The 19,155-nt window shown below is 39.1% G+C and overlaps 2 protein-coding genes across 2 annotated transcripts; both read right to left on the bottom strand.

The window, feature by feature from the left end:
- Positions 1 to 1,051: 1,051 nt before the first annotated feature.
- Positions 1,052 to 10,641, bottom strand: LOC119409374 (tyrosine-protein kinase STYK1). The gene is made up of 10 exons (XM_037676253.1): positions 10,427 to 10,641; positions 9,546 to 9,595; positions 6,575 to 6,745; positions 4,724 to 5,053; positions 4,465 to 4,646; positions 4,119 to 4,193; positions 2,809 to 3,017; positions 2,615 to 2,655; positions 1,874 to 1,970; positions 1,052 to 1,785 (listed from the first exon to the last, which is right to left on the bottom strand). The coding sequence occupies exons 2-10, from the start codon at positions 9,592 to 9,594 to the stop codon at positions 1,593 to 1,595; spliced, it is 1,347 nt and encodes a 448-aa protein (XP_037532181.1). The 5' UTR covers position 9,595; positions 10,427 to 10,641; the 3' UTR covers positions 1,052 to 1,592.
- Positions 10,642 to 14,319: 3,678 nt separating this feature from the next.
- Positions 14,320 to 18,664, bottom strand: LOC119409359 (glutathione S-transferase kappa 1). Its single transcript, XM_037676239.1, has 7 exons — positions 18,243 to 18,664; positions 18,087 to 18,168; positions 17,877 to 18,005; positions 16,744 to 16,889; positions 16,548 to 16,664; positions 16,374 to 16,467; positions 14,320 to 15,265 (listed from the first exon to the last, which is right to left on the bottom strand). The coding sequence occupies exons 1-7, from the start codon at positions 18,309 to 18,311 to the stop codon at positions 15,216 to 15,218; spliced, it is 687 nt and encodes a 228-aa protein (XP_037532167.1). The 5' UTR covers positions 18,312 to 18,664; the 3' UTR covers positions 14,320 to 15,215.
- Positions 18,665 to 19,155: the final 491 nt, after the last annotated feature.

Genomic DNA, 19,155 nt, shown 5'->3' with positions numbered 1-19,155 from the left:
CCATCCACCATTTATCATCCATCCATCCATCATTTATCATCCATTTACTCATTCATTTATCCATCTGTCCATCCATCCATTTATCCATCTATCATTTATCATCCATCCATCCATCATTTATCATCCATTTATCCATCCATGCATCTATCCATTTATCCATCCATCCATTATCTTTTACCCACTTCTTCCATTTTGGGTCACAGGGGTCGCCGGTGCCCATGTCCAGCAATCATTGTGCGAGGGGCGGGGTACACCCTGGACGAGTCTCCAGTCCATCACAGGGACACATAGAGACAAACGAGACAAACAACCATTCACTCTCTCACTCTCACCTAGAGACAATTAGAGTTACCAATCAGTCTAACATGCATGTTTTTGGTCTGTGGGAGGAAACCGGAGCACCTGGAAGAAACCCACGCATGCACGGAGAGAACATGCAAACTCCACCCAGAAAGGCCCCTGGACCGGGATTTGAACCAAGGACCTGCTCGCTGAGAGGCAGCAGCTCTACCAGTTGCGCCACCGTGCTGCTACCCATTTATACATCCATCCATACATCCATTTATTCATCCATCCATCCACTTATCATCCATTTATCCATCCATCCATTTATTTTTTTATCCATCCATCCATTTATCCACCCATCCATTTATCTATCCTTTTGTCCATCCATCCATTCATCCATACGTCCATCCATTCATTTATCCATCCATCCATTTCATTTTATTTACCCACTTCTTTCCAGCTCACTGTGTTAGAGGCGGGGGACACCCTGGACAGGTCTCTAGTCCTTCACAGGGACACAGAGACAAAACAACCATTCACTCTCTCACTCACACCTAGGGACAGTTTATTTATCATTTAGCCTAACGTGCATGTTTTTGGTTTGTGGAAGGAAACCGGAGTACCCGGAGAAAACCCACACAACTCCACCCAGAAAAGACTCGGGCCGTAAGGTGAACGTGCGAGCTTCCTGTTATGAGGCGACAGCTCTAACCACTGTGCCGCCTGAAAAACAGCTTGAAAATAAAAACGGTCCAGTTCAGGCTTGTGGCAGTTCCATGTTTTTATTCACATAAATTTTTTTTGTAAACATTTTGAGCTATTTTCTCGCGCTTAGGTTCTTCTCAGAGCTGATCTTTTTGAGTAAACAAACTTTAATTGCGACGATAGCTCCTTTATTTTAATACAAACATCTTTGGAATATTTCATATATACATATCTTTATCTGATTTACTTTGGCTTTTTTGGTACAAGGTCTGCAAACCATCATACGTGGAGGATTTAAACCTTGGGTTGGTGAAGTGAAAGCTGTTCACAGGTCAGGTTTACAAGGTCTCGAGCCATTCCAACACGATGACATGTTTCAAATTCCCAAACAATCCCTAAAAATCATAGTGTTCTTAACAATATACATGGACACCCAGGCCATTTATCACAAGATTTTACACAACTTAGTTGTGAGAGTCTAAAGAATAACTTAAAGTTACTCAAAAATAATTTAGGAACACTTTTTTTATTGCATCATATAGAAGTTCCTCCTCGTGTTTTCAGACTATAGTGCAAATATTTCTTCTGTTCTGGCAGTCTGATCAGAAAACGGTGTAGCCGTTTGTTTCTCCGTATCCCGCCTCCTGCAGGTACTGCTCGATGTTAACTGACCCAGGCGCTTTCAGGACTTTATCAGAGGCACTTTTTTCTCCTGAAACGAGTTTTCGGCTCAGTTCGGCCAGAAGGGGACGGTCTTGCTCCTTCCACTGACAGCAGCCTTTAATGAGTGCGTATCTGGAAGAAATAAGGTTTTTAGTAAAACTGTGGAAAGTCTGTGATGGCTTTTGCACTTCATTATCTGGAACATGCAGCAGACACTCACAGAGCGTTGGAGCAGTTGGAGGGCTTTTTCAGACTTTTCCCTCGCTGATGAAACTGCAGGAGCTCGTTAATTGATATTTCTGCAAACGGTGCTTCACCTAGAGGGGAACAATTAATATAAACTACCATGTGGAGAGAAGCAGGTCATAAAAACAAAATACATATAATTCCATTTAATGTAAATTCAATTAATCCAATGGAAACATCGAAGGAAAAATGGCAATTAAGAGTTTTATGTAGTTTTTTTCCTCTAAGTCTATGTTTAATAATAAGTGTACCATTTAGTGTTTAATACAGTAATGCTACACAAAATAAATATTTGGTTGCAAGAGAATAAAATCAAGAAGTGATCTTATATTGGTAAACTTCTTTTTGAGAGCTCAAAAAAAAAAAGTCATAATTCAAAGCGGTACTTGGAAAATTAAGGGCTTAAATGGTTTTCAGTCTAAAATTAAACAATTGTTTCCTTTTTTCCCCTCAAATAAATAAATTACAATAATTTGTAGAATTGGATGAGTCAGAACGAAGTCTGTTTTTAATTTTGAAAAAAGATTAAAAGCTTAACAGATGGGCCTGTTTTGGACTAACTAATTTAAGGCACAACAAAGGAGAAAAGCCATTTGGAGCTCCTTTTGATTCCCCCAAAATTAATTTTTGCTCATTTTCAAGCTCCCTGATTAAAGGTTTGCAAACAAATACATTTTTAAGAATTTATATCCTCAAAAATAACAGTTGGTCTTACCCAAAGTGGCCATTTCATACAGTAAAACGCCAAACGACCAGCTGGAGGGACACAGACAAAAGTATAATCATTGAAAATTATGTCCCTAAATATTACTACTGATTTGAAACTGAGGCAACATTTATAAGAGGCTCTACATTTTATAAAATATTTGTGACAAAGGTGCCATATGAATGAACAATAAAGCCACTCACATGTCGCTGCTCTGAGAGGCAGATTTCTTGACGAGCACTTCTGGAGCCTGCCACTTCTTCATGCTGGGGTCTTCCTTCTGAGTGGCCTTCTGGTCCGTCCTCGTGTAGACTCCATGCAGACCCCAGAGCTTCGCTGTCAGCTGCCTGCTGACCAGAACGCTGCGGGCCCGGATGTTTCCATGCAGGAGGTCTTTGCTGTGAAGGAACTCCTGAGGATTCAGCAAGAAATGAGGATTTCAGGATTAGACAGGCGAGCATGTAGATTTGGGGATGTGAAAGACTTGGAAAGTGGCAGAAAGAATGATAGGGACACATGGAGAAGACAAAAAGAAGTGTTTTAAATGTGTGTATTTTGCTGCTTTTATTAGTAAATGTTTTTTACAGTCAGATGTGGTTTACCTGAAGTGTAAAAAAAAAAGTGCAGCGTGAATATCGAGTGCTGGAGAACTTTGTTTATGAAGCCACAACTAAGTTGTTGAAGCTAAAACAAGTGAATTCATCTCTAAAAGCCAAATGTAGTGAATGGCTAGCTAATGGCAATAAGTAGTAAAACGGTAGCTTGAAGTTAAAAGTACCAAAATGCTAGCTAAAAGCAGCAAAAATGTAGTTAAAAATGGCAAAAGGATTGCAAAAAGCTAAATGAAGCAAAGGGCTAGCCAGTAGGTAGTAAAATGATAGCTAGGAGTTAACGATACCAAAATGATAACTAAAAGTAGCACAAGTTTAGTTAAAAGCAGCAAAACTGTTGCTAACAATAGCAAAAGGTAATTGAAAGCTATTAGTAGTGCAATTGATTTAAAGGGGGAAAAAAATAGCTAAAAGTAGAAAAAGTTTATTTGAAAGGCACAAGTAGTAAAACGGTAGCCAAAAGTTAAAAGCAGCAAAATAATTAGCTAAAAGCAGCAAAACAGTAGCTATAAGTCAAAAATATCAAAAGACTAGCTAACGGTAGCATAGGAAAAAGACTAGCTAACGGTAGCATAGGAAAAAGACTAGCTAAAGGTAGCAAAGGAATAAAACTAGCTAAAGGTAGCAAAGAAAAACAAAAGAGCAAGTTCGCATTGTTTTGGAGGGAATTGAAATGACTTCATTGTATGTCTATGGGAAAAATATATGCAAATAAAATACAATCTCTTGAAAAATGTAAACATTACAGAAACCAGACATCGTAGCAGCTATCTCCTGACTGAGCTGCACATTTTGGTAAGGTTTGCAGGCATCCGTCATTAAGGAACCAGGAAAACAAGTGCTTTGATGCTGAATCATTATTCACATGATAATGCATTTAAGAGTTTAAGAAATGTACAGACCAGTGCCGAGGCCACCTGACTGGCCATGGTGAAGATTCTTCTCTCAGTCATCTCGCAGGGAGGATCCACATTGCTCTGGGAAAACAAACAGAGGTCCTCTTAAAGATCAGAGTTTCTTTAACCACATGTGGTACTTGTGGTGGAACGAGATTGTGTACTCAGAGTCCCAGTTACATCCCACAATAAAATGTAAAAGAAAAACCGTAATAAGATATGAACTAAGAAAAACATCAGCTAAAAATACACTAAGCACTAATAGCATAAAAACAATACGCAGAACAGATCCACGTTGGAACAGAAGCAGCTTTTCTTCCTAAAGCTTGAAGTCCTCTGCAGAGCTCTTTACCTGTCTGCACCTCCACAAGTAGCTGAGCAGGTCCCTGTTTTCCAGCTCCTCCACCACCGTGACCAGAGGAGCTCGGAGGGAGACCACACCGAGCAGTTCTGGCAGGAACGGATGGGGTCCCAGCTGGGACAGGAACGATGCGAAGCCCAGGAAGCTGTGTCTCTCAGCGGCATCGGCCGAATCTGCAGAAGGTGAAGATGGAGATGCTTGACCTCTGACCTTAAAATCTAAGACGAAGGTGAATCAGAGCTGTTTGTACCATTCAGGACCCGCAGGACCACATTCCTGTTCTCCATGCGCGCCCTGTACAGGGACACGGAGGAGTCGGAGCGCAGGGAGAAGGTGCTGGGCAGAGGGGCCACCAGGTTGAAGGACTCAGGCAGCCTCTGGCGGGGCAGCTCTCTGGGCTGGGCCACAGGGGTGAAGCCAGACTTGATGGGCTGTGGGGGGTTGGACGCAGGGGGCGACGTGCTGGGTTTCTTGGAGAGGGTTTTGGTGATGTAAGGGTTGGCAGCCTGGAAGGTGGCGTATGAGTTGGGCATGTCCAAGGCGATGCTTTCGTGCTCGAGTATATTGAAATCCTGCGGGGCTGCAGACAGAGACAAGAATTTACATCAGAGACTAAAGGATCCTCCTGAACCCCGGGAGAAGTTTCAGAGAAACCATGAGGCTGTTTCTGCTCTGGGAACAGGGTGGATTTAGTCTAAAATGAAGTCAGTACTAAAAAATCTTATCAACCCAACCTCCGATTAAGAGCCAACATACCGGTCAATCCTCATAAATGGATTAAAAATAGCCTTTTTTCATTAACATAAGATACCTTCATTTTAGTAGCAGTAAATAACACAGTACAGTAAACACCATCAGGTTTGTACTGGATACATACTTGGTACTCACAAACGGAATACGTACCAGGTGGTATTGAGTATTGCTACATTAGATTTATAAACATTCAACAAAAATAGATCAATTATCTATTATCAACATGCTTGTTAATGTTTTAATGTTGTTGAATTTAATCAAACATCTGCACTGGTTGTGTTTCAGTGTAGCACAGAGCTAATTTTCAGTCTCGTGACCCGCTTGCTACGCTGGGTCTCTGGGTTCCGTTAATTGACCAGCCGGACCTCCCAATGCAGACTCTGGGCTAGAACCCAGGCTGGGCTGACCCAGGCCAGGTTTAAGCAGCAAAACACTGCCAGGGTGAGCGGTTTTAAAAGTGAGGACAGTTACAGGTGTTTTCAGTCTGGGGGGGTAAATGATGTGTTGTGTGGGAGACGAGGAACAAGGAAATGTTCATTGTTAAAGGTAATATAACCACATAGTTAGCCTGAACAAAACTACATGTAAATCTTACGTTTCGTCGATTTGGTGTTCAGTAATATTCTTTAAAGTCATTTCATCATAGTTGGCTGAACATTTGTCCAACGTCAGGTAAACGTTCCTACAGTTTAAAGCTCTGACGTCAGGTGAAAACTATGGATTCAACTGGTGGCCCGGGGACCACATCTGGCTCACGGCTGAGCTCAGTCCGGATCATCGATAAAACCATTTAAATTAAAATAAGAATTTAAACTGGGGGAGGGAAACCTTTTAAAACAGCTGAGATGACTGAGAGGTCATATATATGTTTTATAACAAGTTTATTTAAAAATAAATCTAGGTTTTAAAGCTTTTTAAGTCTTTACATTTTGAACTTATTTTTTGAAGCATTTATTTAAAGTAGACGATCCGCTGTTTCTTTGTATTTTAGGACACATGAAGCAGTTTAAAGCAGAGTATATTGTGCTCTCTATTGTTAACTTTTGTTTTTTGTCCAAATTGATGCTCACAAGTTAAAAATCTTATTTTTCAACATAAGATTGTTTGAACCTTAACATTTCTGAAGGACACATGAGTACAGAAGGAAAAGGAGAGGGGTAGGACAACCCACAGCAGCAACTTTAAAAAGGACAGGTGGAAACTTTATTGTTCTTGTTGACTACAAATAGAATAAACCCCAAAATCAGGATAACACTTTAAACGTCATGCCTCTTAAAACAACGCGACATGCTGTTGACAAAACACATTTCAGCGCTTATTTTTGTGTTGCGCCCAGAAGAACACCTACCGTCGATGCCGTGCAGCACCCTCCTGGTGTTGGACTTCTGGGCACGGGGTCGGAGTCGATCCACCCTCTCGGGACAGAAGTGTAGCAGCAAAATGAAGACCAGCAACACAACGAAGCTGGTGAGCAGGAGCATGGGCACCACAATGACCTCCCGCTCGTACACACGGATCTCTGCACACAGGAAGTACTGGTACATTACGCAGTGACGTGTTGGTGGTACAGTTGGAAATAACAAGTTTGACAAAGGCAGACTAAAAAGTGTGTCTGTTAGCAAAATATCTCATGACTCACTGGACAGATTTGAATGAAACTCAGGAAATACTCATTGGATGTCTACAACTGTTTAACTTTTGAAGCCATCCTAATTCAAGATGGCTGACAAAGACAACTGATCTTAAGAAACACAGAAATAATTCAGTTGATTTTACGCACGTTCACCTAGAATTTTGTGTGGCAGTAGCTGAGACTAATTCCCAAAAAATATATTGAGCACTAACAGATTGTGTAAGAGTTTTGGCTTTTTCCCCCCCCCCAATAACTGTTTGGAGTCAACGTTGTCTTAGCAAAATATCTCATGAACCACTTTCTTTTGGCTTTTCCCTCTTCAGGGGTCTCCACAGCGAGTCATCCTCTTCCATCTCTGTCCTCTGCATCCTCTGTCCTCACTCCATCTACCTCCATGTCCTCTCTTAACTGCCTCCATATATCTCCTCTTTGTCTTTTTCCTAACAGCTGCATTTCTAACATCCTTCTACCAGTATACCCACTGTCCCTCCTCTGGACATGTCCAAACCATCTCAGTCTGGTCTCTTTAACTTTATCTCCCAGTTGTTCAACCTGTGCTGTACCTCTGATGATCTCATTCCTAATCTTCTCCATCCTTGTCACAAGGAGAACCTCAACATCTTCATTTTTGCCACTTCCAGTTCTGTCTCCTGTCTTTTTGTCCATGTCTCTGTCTCCAGACCATACAACACAGCTGGTCTCACAACTGTCTTGTAATTTTTTCCTTTGACCTTTGCTGACACTCTTTTGTCAAAAATCACTCCTGAAACTTTTCTCCATTCACTCCATCCTGCCTGGACTCTCTTCTTCACCTCTTTACCACACTCCCCATTTTCCTGGACAGTGGATTCCAAGTACTTGAAGTCCTGCACCTTTGTGACCTCTCCTCCTTGTAGCCTCACTGTTCCACCGTGTTCCACATACAGCTCATCATGTCTTCTGTTTTGCCTTAGCTACCTCCCTCTTTGCTCTACGTTGCATCTCCTTATATTCCTGTCTCCTCTCTTCAGTCCTCTCATTGCCATGTTTTTTTGGCTAACCTCTTTTTTTAATAGTTTCCTGCACTTCACTATTCCACCACCAGGTTTCCTTATCATCCATTCTCTGTCCAGATGACACACCAAGTACCTTCTTACCTGTGTCTATAATTACTGTTGCTGTAGTAGCTCAGTCATTTGGAAGCTCTTTCTTACCCAGAGCCTTTAACAGCTCCTCTTTGAATTTCTCACAACAATCTTCTTTCTTCATCTTCCACCATTTGGTCTTCTTCTCTTATTTTACTCTTTTTCTCTTCTTCACGACAACAGTCATTGATTCTACACACAACCATCCAATGTGGTCTGGCCACACTCTCCCCTGCCACAGCTTTACAGTCCCCTGTCCCCCCGGTTTCCTTTTCTCTATGTTCCTCTGTCTTTTGGAAATAAGTGCTGACTACAGCCATTTCCATTCTTTTGGCAAAATCCACCACCGTCTGTCCTTCCTGGTTTCTTTCCTTGACACCAAACCTGCCCATCACTTCCTCATCCCCTCTGTTTCCTTCACCAACATGTCCATTCAGGTCTGCTCTCATCACCACTCTCTCCTCCCTGAGAATACTCTCTATCACTTCATACAAATCTTTCCTTTATCTTTCTACGCCTCATCACATCCAACCTGTGAAGCATAACCACTGACAACATTTAGCATCAGACTTTCAAATTCTACCTTCAGGCACATCACTCTGACACTCTTTTCACCTCTACTACATTATTTGCCAACTCATCCTTCAGGACCACCCCTACTCCATTTCTCTTTCTATCCACACCATGGTAAAACAGTTTAAACCTGCTCCAATGCTGTGAGTCTTGCTGCCCTTCCACTTGGTCTCTTGGACACATAAAACATCTACCTTCCTTCTCTGCATCATGTCAGCCAGCTCTCTACCTCTGTCTGTCATTGTCCCCACATTTAGAGTAGCGACCCTCAGTCCTACATTCTTGACTTTCCTCTTCTCCCTCTGTCTCCTTACATGTTTCGGTCCTTGTGGTCTTCAACTAAAACAATAGCATAATTTCTGCTGGCAACCTGTTTGTCAACAGCACCGGTGGCGGTCGTTGTTAACCCGGGCCTTGACCGATTCAGTATAGTGTCGCTTAGATGAACTCGCATTATAGTTTTGGCAAAAGTGTTTTCTGTCAGATGTCCTTCCTGACACAACCCTCACCATTTACTTGGGCTTGGGGACCAGCACAAGAGATAAACTGGCTTGTGCTCCCTAGTGGCTGGTTTGGTGCCACAAACAACTGATATTAGAAAATCCAGAAGTGGTTGTAATTCAGTCATTTTACAGATATTGTGCCCAAATCTGCTGTGGTAGTAGCTGAGTCATTCACAACACAAACTCCAAACTCATTGGGCAAGATCTTAGCTCAAATCTGTTTTATCGACTTTTGGAGACAACCCTGTTTGTCTGTCAGCAAAATATCTCATGAACCTCTTGACAGGTGTTCGTAAAACTCTCAAAGTAATAAAATCTCAAAATGGGGGAGAATTCAGTTCAATTCAGTTTATTTATATAGCGCCAAATCACAACAAAGTTGTCTCAGGGCACCTTACAGGAACATTCACATACCAAGAAAACCAATTAGTAAAGTTCTCTATCTAAGGAGGCCAGCAGGGAGAAGGGTGCAGTGATGAAACTTACCACAGACGGTGTCTCCCTGTTTGCAGAGGTAGTTCGAGTTTGACGACATTCTGTCAGATCAAAATTTTAAAAAGCAAATAGTTCAGAAAACATTGATTAATCCTGTGATGTTAAAACTGTGAATCTCCCATTTAGAAACATCAGAGTATTTTTAGTTTTTACTGAAAACTTAAGTTTTTTTTTTAATGCAGAATAAAACCTTTGTTGTGGGTGAACACAGATGAACAGACTGATGGACAACAAAAAGGCGGGTTTACCTGAAAGGCTCGTTAACGTGACATGTAACTGCTGAGAAAAGATTGTGTAACTGACACCTTCACATGTTGTGTTACCAACACGTTCAAGCTTCATTTCCCTCTTGTTATTTAATCATTAATTTTTTAAACCGATTGACAAAATCATTCCCATAAGACAAATCTTTAGGCCATATCTTTAGTAGAATGTCAACCACTAGCACAGAAATCGTCTGTAACTAAATCTTTATGCCATTTGACTGATGTTTTTCTAAAGAGATGCCAAACAGGACAAAAGACAAGACATTGGAGCCACACAAGGAAACTCTTGACCCATATCATCATTTTACATTGCGTCCAAAAAGCCTAAACCAGTTCATCCACATTTTTTAACTCATTTTGTGCCTGTGCTGCTCCACACACCCAGTGCTTGAACATAGAGCACTGAAAATGACCTTAAATTAAATAAATACCATACCATTTTATTTATAGAGCACTTAAAACAGTGACAAGGCCAAACAAAGTGCGCAAATAGGCGTAATAAGAAATAAAAAATATTCTGCAGAAATCGGCTCAGGCTTCCTCCTTAGCTTCATCTCTTTGAAATAGACATGTGTAAATAAAGAACAAATACTTAAAAAGCCTCACCTTGTGTGTTTTTATGAACTTTAAACAAAGATAATGAAGTTAAATCCAGTTATTGCAGGTTCATGGTTCCCTCCTTCACACAGCCAGGCCCAACCGGATGTTAGCAGATTGAGAAGTCCTGCTTCAGCTCCTCATCGTGTTGTTTTCTTTCAGCTGATGCGTCAGGCTCCAGGGATCAGTTTGCTCCTCCGTGTTTGTCTACCCTCACCTGCACCTCCTGTGGTTTCCTAACTCCACCCTCACCTGCACCTCCTGCTCCCTCCTCCTCCTCCCTTCCTCTGGCTGCTGATGCTGCGCAGTGCGATCAGACGTGTCTTCTCTTCTTCTTTTTTCTCTACCACATTCTGTCTCTGTTAAAGATCACGTCTCTCCGGTGACACACGCCCTGCCTCTCTGCTCTGTTTCTGGAAACTGGTCCGGCCGCTCCTCATCCCAGTCCAGTTTTCAGCTCTTTGTCGAACATGTTTGGTCTTTTTTAACCCGGAACTTGCACGACTGGATTCTCTGGGGTTTTTAGTCAGCAGAAGTGCACTTCCCCAGGTTATAAATAACAACAAGCTGGAGAGCAGCAGGAGACGACTGTATCCCTCCTGCTACCCTTGGGTCAAAATAACCAGAGGCCTCAGTCAAATTTAATCTCAAGATATTTTTATTCTGTAATATGTTTCCATTTAATAATTAGATTAAAATATATATATGCATGACCATTATTTTTGTATTTTCTTCTTAATTATTTCACTGCCCTTGGGTCAAAAATGGCCCATGAGGTATTTTGACCCATGGGTAGCAGGAGTATGTCCAACTCTGAATGAGACAGAATGAATTGTTTTCCTTTTTTACTTTTCTGTATAAATTTGCAATCTAATTACTTTTGTACACTTAGTACTATTTTAGCTACAAATATTTGGCTCATGTAGAAGAATGGTGCTAAGCTTTTTTGTTTTTGTAACTTTTTTCTTTTCAAAATCGTAAACCTTGTTTACAACTATTTTACCTCTCCTAAAGGGCTTCTTTAGACTTTTAGCTCACCTACTGCTTTAACGTTTAGCTAGCCTTTTGCTACTTTTAGTTTCTCTTTTTAGCTCTCAGCTAGTTTTTTGCAGCTTTTTTTAAATTTAGCCACCATTCATCTACTTTTTGTTATCGACTATTTGATACTTTTACCTTTCAACTCATCTTTTTCTAAATTTAAACATAATGTTTTGCTATGTTTAGCATATAGCTACCATTCTGCTACATTTAGCTTTTAGTCAGTCTTTTGATACATTTGTTCAGCTTTTGGCAACATTTAGCTTTAAGCTACCATTTTGCTACTTTAGATTTTAGCAAGCCTTTGCAAATGCTATTTGTAGTTTTTATGTTCCAACAAACCTTTTGCTGCTTTTTAGGCTAGCCTATTGCTACACTTAACCGTTAGCTAGCATTTAGCTACTTAGCTGCTAGTTTTAACTAGCGGTTTTTTTTAGCTCGTTTTTTTTTTTTTTACTTTCAGCTAGTCTTTTGCTACCTTTTTCCACTTTTAGTTAGCCTACTACTACAGCTAGCTTTTAGCTTTAACATATGAAGCAAATTTCAGAAGTTATCCAGCACTCAGCATTTTTACAAATAATGTAATTTTTCTAGTCTTTATATTTTATTTTATTATCTGGTTTGACTCCGACACACCCTGATCAACTTCAGATGTTTGAACTGTTGTATATAAATCAAACTGACGCTGCTGGAAATGAACCTTGAAAAGGATTATGGGTAAATGTTGTCAAACTGGATCTTCAACGCAAACCTCTTTTAGTGACACAGCTTGTTGTGAAGAAACCAAATAAGATTTACCCCAATTTAAAGCTAAAGCAAAACACACCCACATATCCTGTTACTGTAAACACACACACACGAAGGAAATACATACACCACTGATTTATTTACTCGAGGCAGAAGTCTGAGAAAATGAAAGGTCGTTTTTCCAGATGAATGAAGTTTATACCACTGAGCAGCGTTCACTCCCCAACTGAGCTGATAAATCCTGAAAACTGTTTAAAGAAATATTAAATGACCACAAAAATAAAAGCTCATATCTGCACAGTGTCAACAAGAGACTAAATCAGCTTGATGATGAGTTCACGCCTGCGCTTACTGACGGTGTGTGCGTGTGTGTATATATATATATATATTTTTTTTTTTTTTTTTTTTTTTCCATTCAACCTTTATTTATACAGGTTAGTCTCACTGAGTCACAAGGACTCATTTTCAAGAAACACTTTCAGACAGACGACATATAAAGTACAGACAATAATTTAACAAAAAGCGATTAAAATCAAATAAAAGTAGTTATAAAAAGTCGAATCAAGATGCCATATAAAAGTAAAATACTAAGCAAGAACATATTTGCTTAGGTTTTTCTATTGACATTACCAAGTGTTTAAAATATCTTAAAGAAATCAAAGTGGACCGCTTCAGGTCTTTTTGTAAGGTGTTACAGGAGCTGAGTAAGAAAAGGACTTTTTGCTGAGTTCAATCCGCACTGAGGGGACGCTGCAGGTAATGATGGCCTGAGAGCGCACGCTGTAACTGCACTGACGACGTGACATGTGGGAGGAGATAGCAGACCAAGGAGTGATTTATAGATGAAAATGAACCAGTGTGAGATCCTACATGTCGATAATTCAAGATTCTTTATTTGTCATTCGCACCACATGTGGTACATGTGGTGGAACGAAATTGTGTACACAGGATCCCCGTTACATCCAACAAAGTATTAGAATGTAAAATAATAACAGTAACAAGATCTAAGATATGAACTAAGAAAAACGTTAACTAAAAGGCATAGAAACAATACGCCGAACAGCAGCACGAACATGAGTCTGTGTGAGCAGACGAGTGCGAATAAACACAACACGATGATGACCAATGTTGGGTGCAGTGATGGGTACGATGGTTATGAATTTTAGCCCGCCATGGTAGACCGCATCAAACTCTAGTTACCTGCAAGGAGCTGGCAGGGGCATTCATGTAAATAATGTCACGATAGTCAATGGCCAGTAGGAAAGTTGCAGCTACAAGTTGTTTCCTGGCATTCAGAGTTAAGCTACATCTATTTCTGTAAAAGAAACCCAGTTTTAATTTCAAGTTTCTTTATTAACGTGGCTTAAAAGACAGATATGCATCAACCAAAATTCCTAAGTATTTGTAAGAATCTACAAACTCAACAAGAACACCATGCATGGATGAGATAGGAGGAAGAGCTGCTGGCACTGACTTTGTTTGAAAACATCCCTTTGGTTTTATCAGCATTTAGCACCAGTTTGAAGTCTGACTGAATGATGTCACATGCAGACTGTAGAAGCTGGAAAACCATGGCAACTGTTAGCTCAGCAATATGTATCGTCAGCAGAGATGTAAGGAGGCGTCAGGAATGTTTTGATCTACATTGTTTATATAAATTGTAGAGTGGGTCCTAAAACTGAGCCTTGCGGCACACCGTTTGTGACCGTTAATTATCTGGATGAAGTACCATTGTGTTGAACACATTGCCTCCCATTTGAGAGATACTGGTTAGAAAACCAGCTAACAGTGTGATCTGAGAAACCAATATCTGAGAGCTTATGACATAAGATGTCATGATCTACAATAAAGGTTTTGGACAGGACTAAGTAAAGTGCAGCACAGTAATCCTCGGCATCCAGTGCTTCAACATCATCATTAAAAACCTTTAGCGAAGCAGTCATTGCGTCCTGACGCCAGACGTGTGTGGGAAGATAAAAATACTGAGAGCAGTGAAGGCCAGGCGTGTCAAATCACATTCCTTTATCAACATAATATTCTAAAAACTGTTTGATTAAATGTAAAAGATTTCTTTTCACATTCGACATCTTGATTAAGTCGCCTTTATCCTACATGTGTGACTGTTTTCTCAAGTTTCTGGACAAATGTAGTACTCATTTACACTCATTTAGTAGCAGTAAGCATTTTTATTACTCAGAATTCATTGTTCCACTATGGCAATTATATAAAAAAAGATGCACTCTGAAGCATAAAGTTTTAGTAAAAATACTTGTTTCTCTGATTTTAAAAATGCAAAAATATGCAGTTAATTTCAAAATAAACTGTTAATCTTAGGTACTGAGTTACTTACTTTTCCACTTGTGTTTATTCTGATAATTTTACATCCTGAACAAAAGAAAATGTGCTCCTCTAATTTCTTTAGTTGGAAATTTCTTATCTTGGTTTTTTCTTAGGAAGAACTGAAAATACTGAAAGATTAAGAAATTTTAGGCGTCACACTGAATCAGACATAAAAAGATTATTAAGGGCACCTTGAATATATGTCATAAATTAATTATTTTATTAGAAACAAATACTGATTTTGTGCTGCCACTCAAAACCGTCACGATTCCTTCTGCTGGTTTATAAATATTTACTTTCTACACTCACAGATGCATTAAAAACAAAGCTACAGATATGATCTTAAATTTAGTGAAAGTTGTAAAAACAGTTGAAACACAGTTGGATTCGATTCACATTTACCTGAACAGGAACACAAAACAGCTCCATATGAAACTGTGCATGCTTCAGACATCAAACTTCATATTTTATACTTTTATTTTTTAAGATAATATTAAGTGCTCTGAATGATCTTAGCACAGGATTAATCTGAAGTTACATCTACCGCTCCACCAGGACTTGAACTGCTTGATTCCAGAAGGCACAGCTGAGAGTTTCTGAAGTCTAAAATGTTTCAAAGAAAATTAGTTGGAACGTTTCAGCGTGAGAGCAGGACGTGTGGACAGCTGTCGTCTCACAGCTTGGCAGCTGAACGATCCGGTTTAGGTCCGAACCACCTCTCCCCTGAAACAGAGAAGAGTCAGACTGAACTCACACACACACACACAGACTTAATTGTTCTTTTTTTTTGTTTATCTAACTACTTCTGCACAATTTGTGATGTTTAGTCATTTGTCAAAACGTTCAGCTCATTCAGGAGACTGGAGTTCTTCTGACTTTTGTAACTTTTCTACTTTTCTTCATCATAGAAATATTTTAAGCTCTTTTCAACTCCTTCAAAATCTCTTCAGCTTCAGCGTGCTGGCAGTTTTGGTCTTTTTTAGTTTTTAACTATAGTTTGTTATTTTTAGCTTTAAGCTTTTAGCAATCACTTTTGCTACTTTTGACCTGCAGAGAACCCATTGATATTTTTACCTAAACTTTTGCTATTTTTAGCTTTTAGATGACATCTAACCTTTTCATGCATTTAGCTCTTTTCTACATTTAGCTAAAATTGTTTGATATTTAGACAGTGTTTTAGAAATTTTAGACACTTTAATACCGCTTTACCGTTAAAGTAGCCTTCAGCTACTTTTGACTAACATTTTGCTTTAAGCTAAGCTTTTGCTGTTATGTTAGCAATTTGCTAATTTGAGCTTTTAGCTTGCTATTGCTTCCTTTAGCTTCAAGGTAGCTTTTTTTTTTTATATATATATACTTTTGGCTTTTAAATATCATTTTGATACAATTAGTTAGCATTTTGCTACTTTTAGTTTTTAGCTAACATTTAGCTACTTTTAGTTACCTTATTACTGCTTCAGCTTTTTTATGTTTTGCTAAGCATTTACCACTTTTAACTAAAAATATTTAGCTTATCTTCTGCTACTTTAAGCTTCTTCATTGTCCAATTCTTCCTAGCCTTTAGCTACCTTTAGCTTTTGGGTTGTTTTGCGACTTTCAGTTAGCATTTTGATACTTTCATCTCTTGTTGTGTTTTTCTTCTTTTAGCCTTCAGCTCATGTTCTGCTATTTTAACTTTAGCTCAGTTTCAGCTTCTTTTTTTTTTAAATCACTGAACATTTCTTCAGGTTCTGTACATTCAGCTGCTTAAAGTCAGATCCAGTCAGGATTAAAAGACATCAGCAGAAGAGAAATACTCTACGGATGAAAAGGTCCAGATTTTACTCCTCACCGATGCAGTGGGCCATGAGCTCGAATCTGTCAGACCCAAAGAACATCTGAGGCTCCCCGTCGATGTGACACACCAGCAGAGGGAAGCCGAACGCCTGAAGGAGGATTTTCTTTAGTTATTTCACTTTCATGTTTTTTTATCGAGCTCGACAAGCAGAGCTGAAGCACGACCAACCCCATATTTTAGCGCATCTTCTGTTGTGTTTTTCAGCTCGTCTTTAATCTTCTGTGAGGTGGACAATTTCAGCACTTCCTGAATCTCATCGACTGACAGTCCTGCTTTCTTCGCTGCCTGCGATCGAAGAAGCAAGAATTAATTTCAACTGTAAATCTACTGAAATCATCCAGCGTGTAAAAACAAAAGGTTTTACCTCAGAGAGTGATGCAGGTTCAGTGATGTCTTTGTCTTCGCACCAGATCCGCCTCCACAGCTCACGGGAAACCTGCTCCACCTGCTTGTCTCCACCTTTCTGCTGCTGCTGCACGGCTGTCACAAACCGCATCGCAGACAAAGAACCTGGAAAAAAAAAAAAACACAACTTTTTATGTTTTATTATAATTCCATAGCAAAAGTGAACAGAAAGACTGCTGTCTTCTGTAAAAATGGATTACTGACTAACTACGAAAGTAATAAAAATGCTTCTATATTTACTAGTAATAAACAGATTAAAAGTTAGAAATGTAGTGTTTAGTAGTAAAAGAACAAATTAAGTGCAACATAAAACTTGATGAATCTTCAGAGAAATACGGAAACTGGGTTTTTATAAATTTTAACTTTAGTTTCATGTATGTGCAAAGTGGAGTATTTGGTTTAAAAAAAAAACAAAATGATCATCGATTCAACAGCTACAAAAGTTTTATTTTAGTTTTATCTACTCATACTTATGGACACAAATGTTATCAACTTCTAGTCTCATAAACATGAAAGTGAAAGAACACAAACATCCAAACATTCAGCTTATTGAGTAGATGGGTGCAAAAAAGTTATATTTTGCTTTATTTGCAAATATTTCCATTACAGAAACACATTAAGATCTCTTCAATTCCATTAAAAACATAGATCTATTTTTGTCTTATCATGTAACAAAGTTTTAGCTAGCCATTTGCTTGATCACACTTTTAGTAAGCATTTTTGCAACATTCTGTCTAAATAAAGGTTGAATGAATTCAGTATTTAGCTACTTTTAGCTCTTAGTTAATGATGTGCTACTTTTAGCTTATAGCTAGTGTTTTCCTCCTTTTAGCTAGTTCTGCACCTTTTAGCTAGTGTTCTTTTTGTTCTGAACAAGCTTCTGCATTTTCAGTAAATTTCAGCAGTCATTCTTAAGCATTGATTTGGGCATCTCAAATCATTTTGTCTTTTTTATTCTTACTTGTTTTATATTTTTTCCGTATCCATTGTTTTTAAACTGATTTAGTTTTAGTTTAGGATTTTGTACAGCACTTTGCTGAACTCTGTGGTTTAAAACAATAAATAAAGATTTTTGGACTACTGTGGCTGTACCTTTCTGGAACATGGCCTCAAACGCATCTGACGGTGGCTGCAGAGGGACATCACAGTACTTCGCCAAGCGGCTCAGATCCTTGGTCATGTACAGATATTTGTTCGGAACCAGACCAGGAGGCTTGTTGCCTGTCATGAACACATTAAACCACGGAGAAGGTCCACAGGAACAATAACGTGGAGCTGCAAACACCTGAAACATTGACTCACCTGACCCCTGCATGATGCCGCCCAGAAACGCAGGACGCAGCTTCAGGTCGATGTTCCACACATTTCTGTAGCGACACATGATCTGGAAACACAACTGAGTGTAAAACCTCCGGAAACAGTGCAAAATAAATATGTTTAAGCTGTCAGCAGACAAACCTCAAAGCCGAGCCATGAGTACGGTGAGACCACGTCGTAGAACAGCTCGATCACTTTCTTGGAGCTCATCGTGAAGAGATCTCTTGAGTTTCGTTGGACTTTATTTTATTTACACTTAAATTGCGTTAAATCAGTTAATGCGCCACTCAAAAACAGTCTGCCTTTAATTCAAGGAGCCCCGAAGCATTGCCAAGTGAGTCAAAGTTCAACTCGCCTCACGCGGTGGAGAATCTTTGATGTTTGCAGTTACATTGAAAAAAAAATAACGCGATAAAATTTGTGTAAACGAGCTAAAGACGCTGCAACTTCCTAAAATAAACAGTAGGTTAGCCGAACAGAAAGACTGCAGAGAATAATTTAAATAGCCAACAATCTTTATGAAAAAAAAAAAAAAACAGACATTGAGCACTTCCGTTTACTTCTTCTTCGGGTATTAATTTTTGGTTGATTAACCATGTTGTTTTACGACATCGCCACCTGCTGGTTACTTTGTGACAACGCTTAACTCCGTTCTTTCATTTGAGCCAGATGAATCGAAGGTAACTGAACTTAATTTTCAATTCTTAAAGACAAATATAAAAAAACAGTTTGTTTGTTATGTTTACTAAAACGTATTTTTTTCTACCCTCTTATGTTTCTTTATATCTTATATTATCTAAATGATCTCTTCAATTTTAAACGGCCGTCTTATGGATGAAAGTGTACACAAACCACATTTTATTATTTATTGTTGGGGGAAAGTATTGCCATGTCATTGACTGGCATTAAAAAAACAGGAGAAAGAACAGAATGTATTTACAAAACAAAGTGATCTTATAAAACCATATTACATTTCACAATAAACTACAAAACTGAATGCTCAGATAAATAGTATTAACTTACACACACACACACACACACACACACACACACA

Source organism: Nematolebias whitei, chromosome 5 (genome assembly GCF_014905685.2).
Source record: "Nematolebias whitei isolate Nwh7 chromosome 5, NemWhi1, whole genome shotgun sequence".
NCBI classification, from domain to species: domain Eukaryota; kingdom Metazoa; phylum Chordata; class Actinopteri; order Cyprinodontiformes; family Rivulidae; genus Nematolebias; species Nematolebias whitei.
Note: the sequence above shows the minus strand (reverse complement) of the source record. Positions and strands in the feature narration are given on the sequence as shown.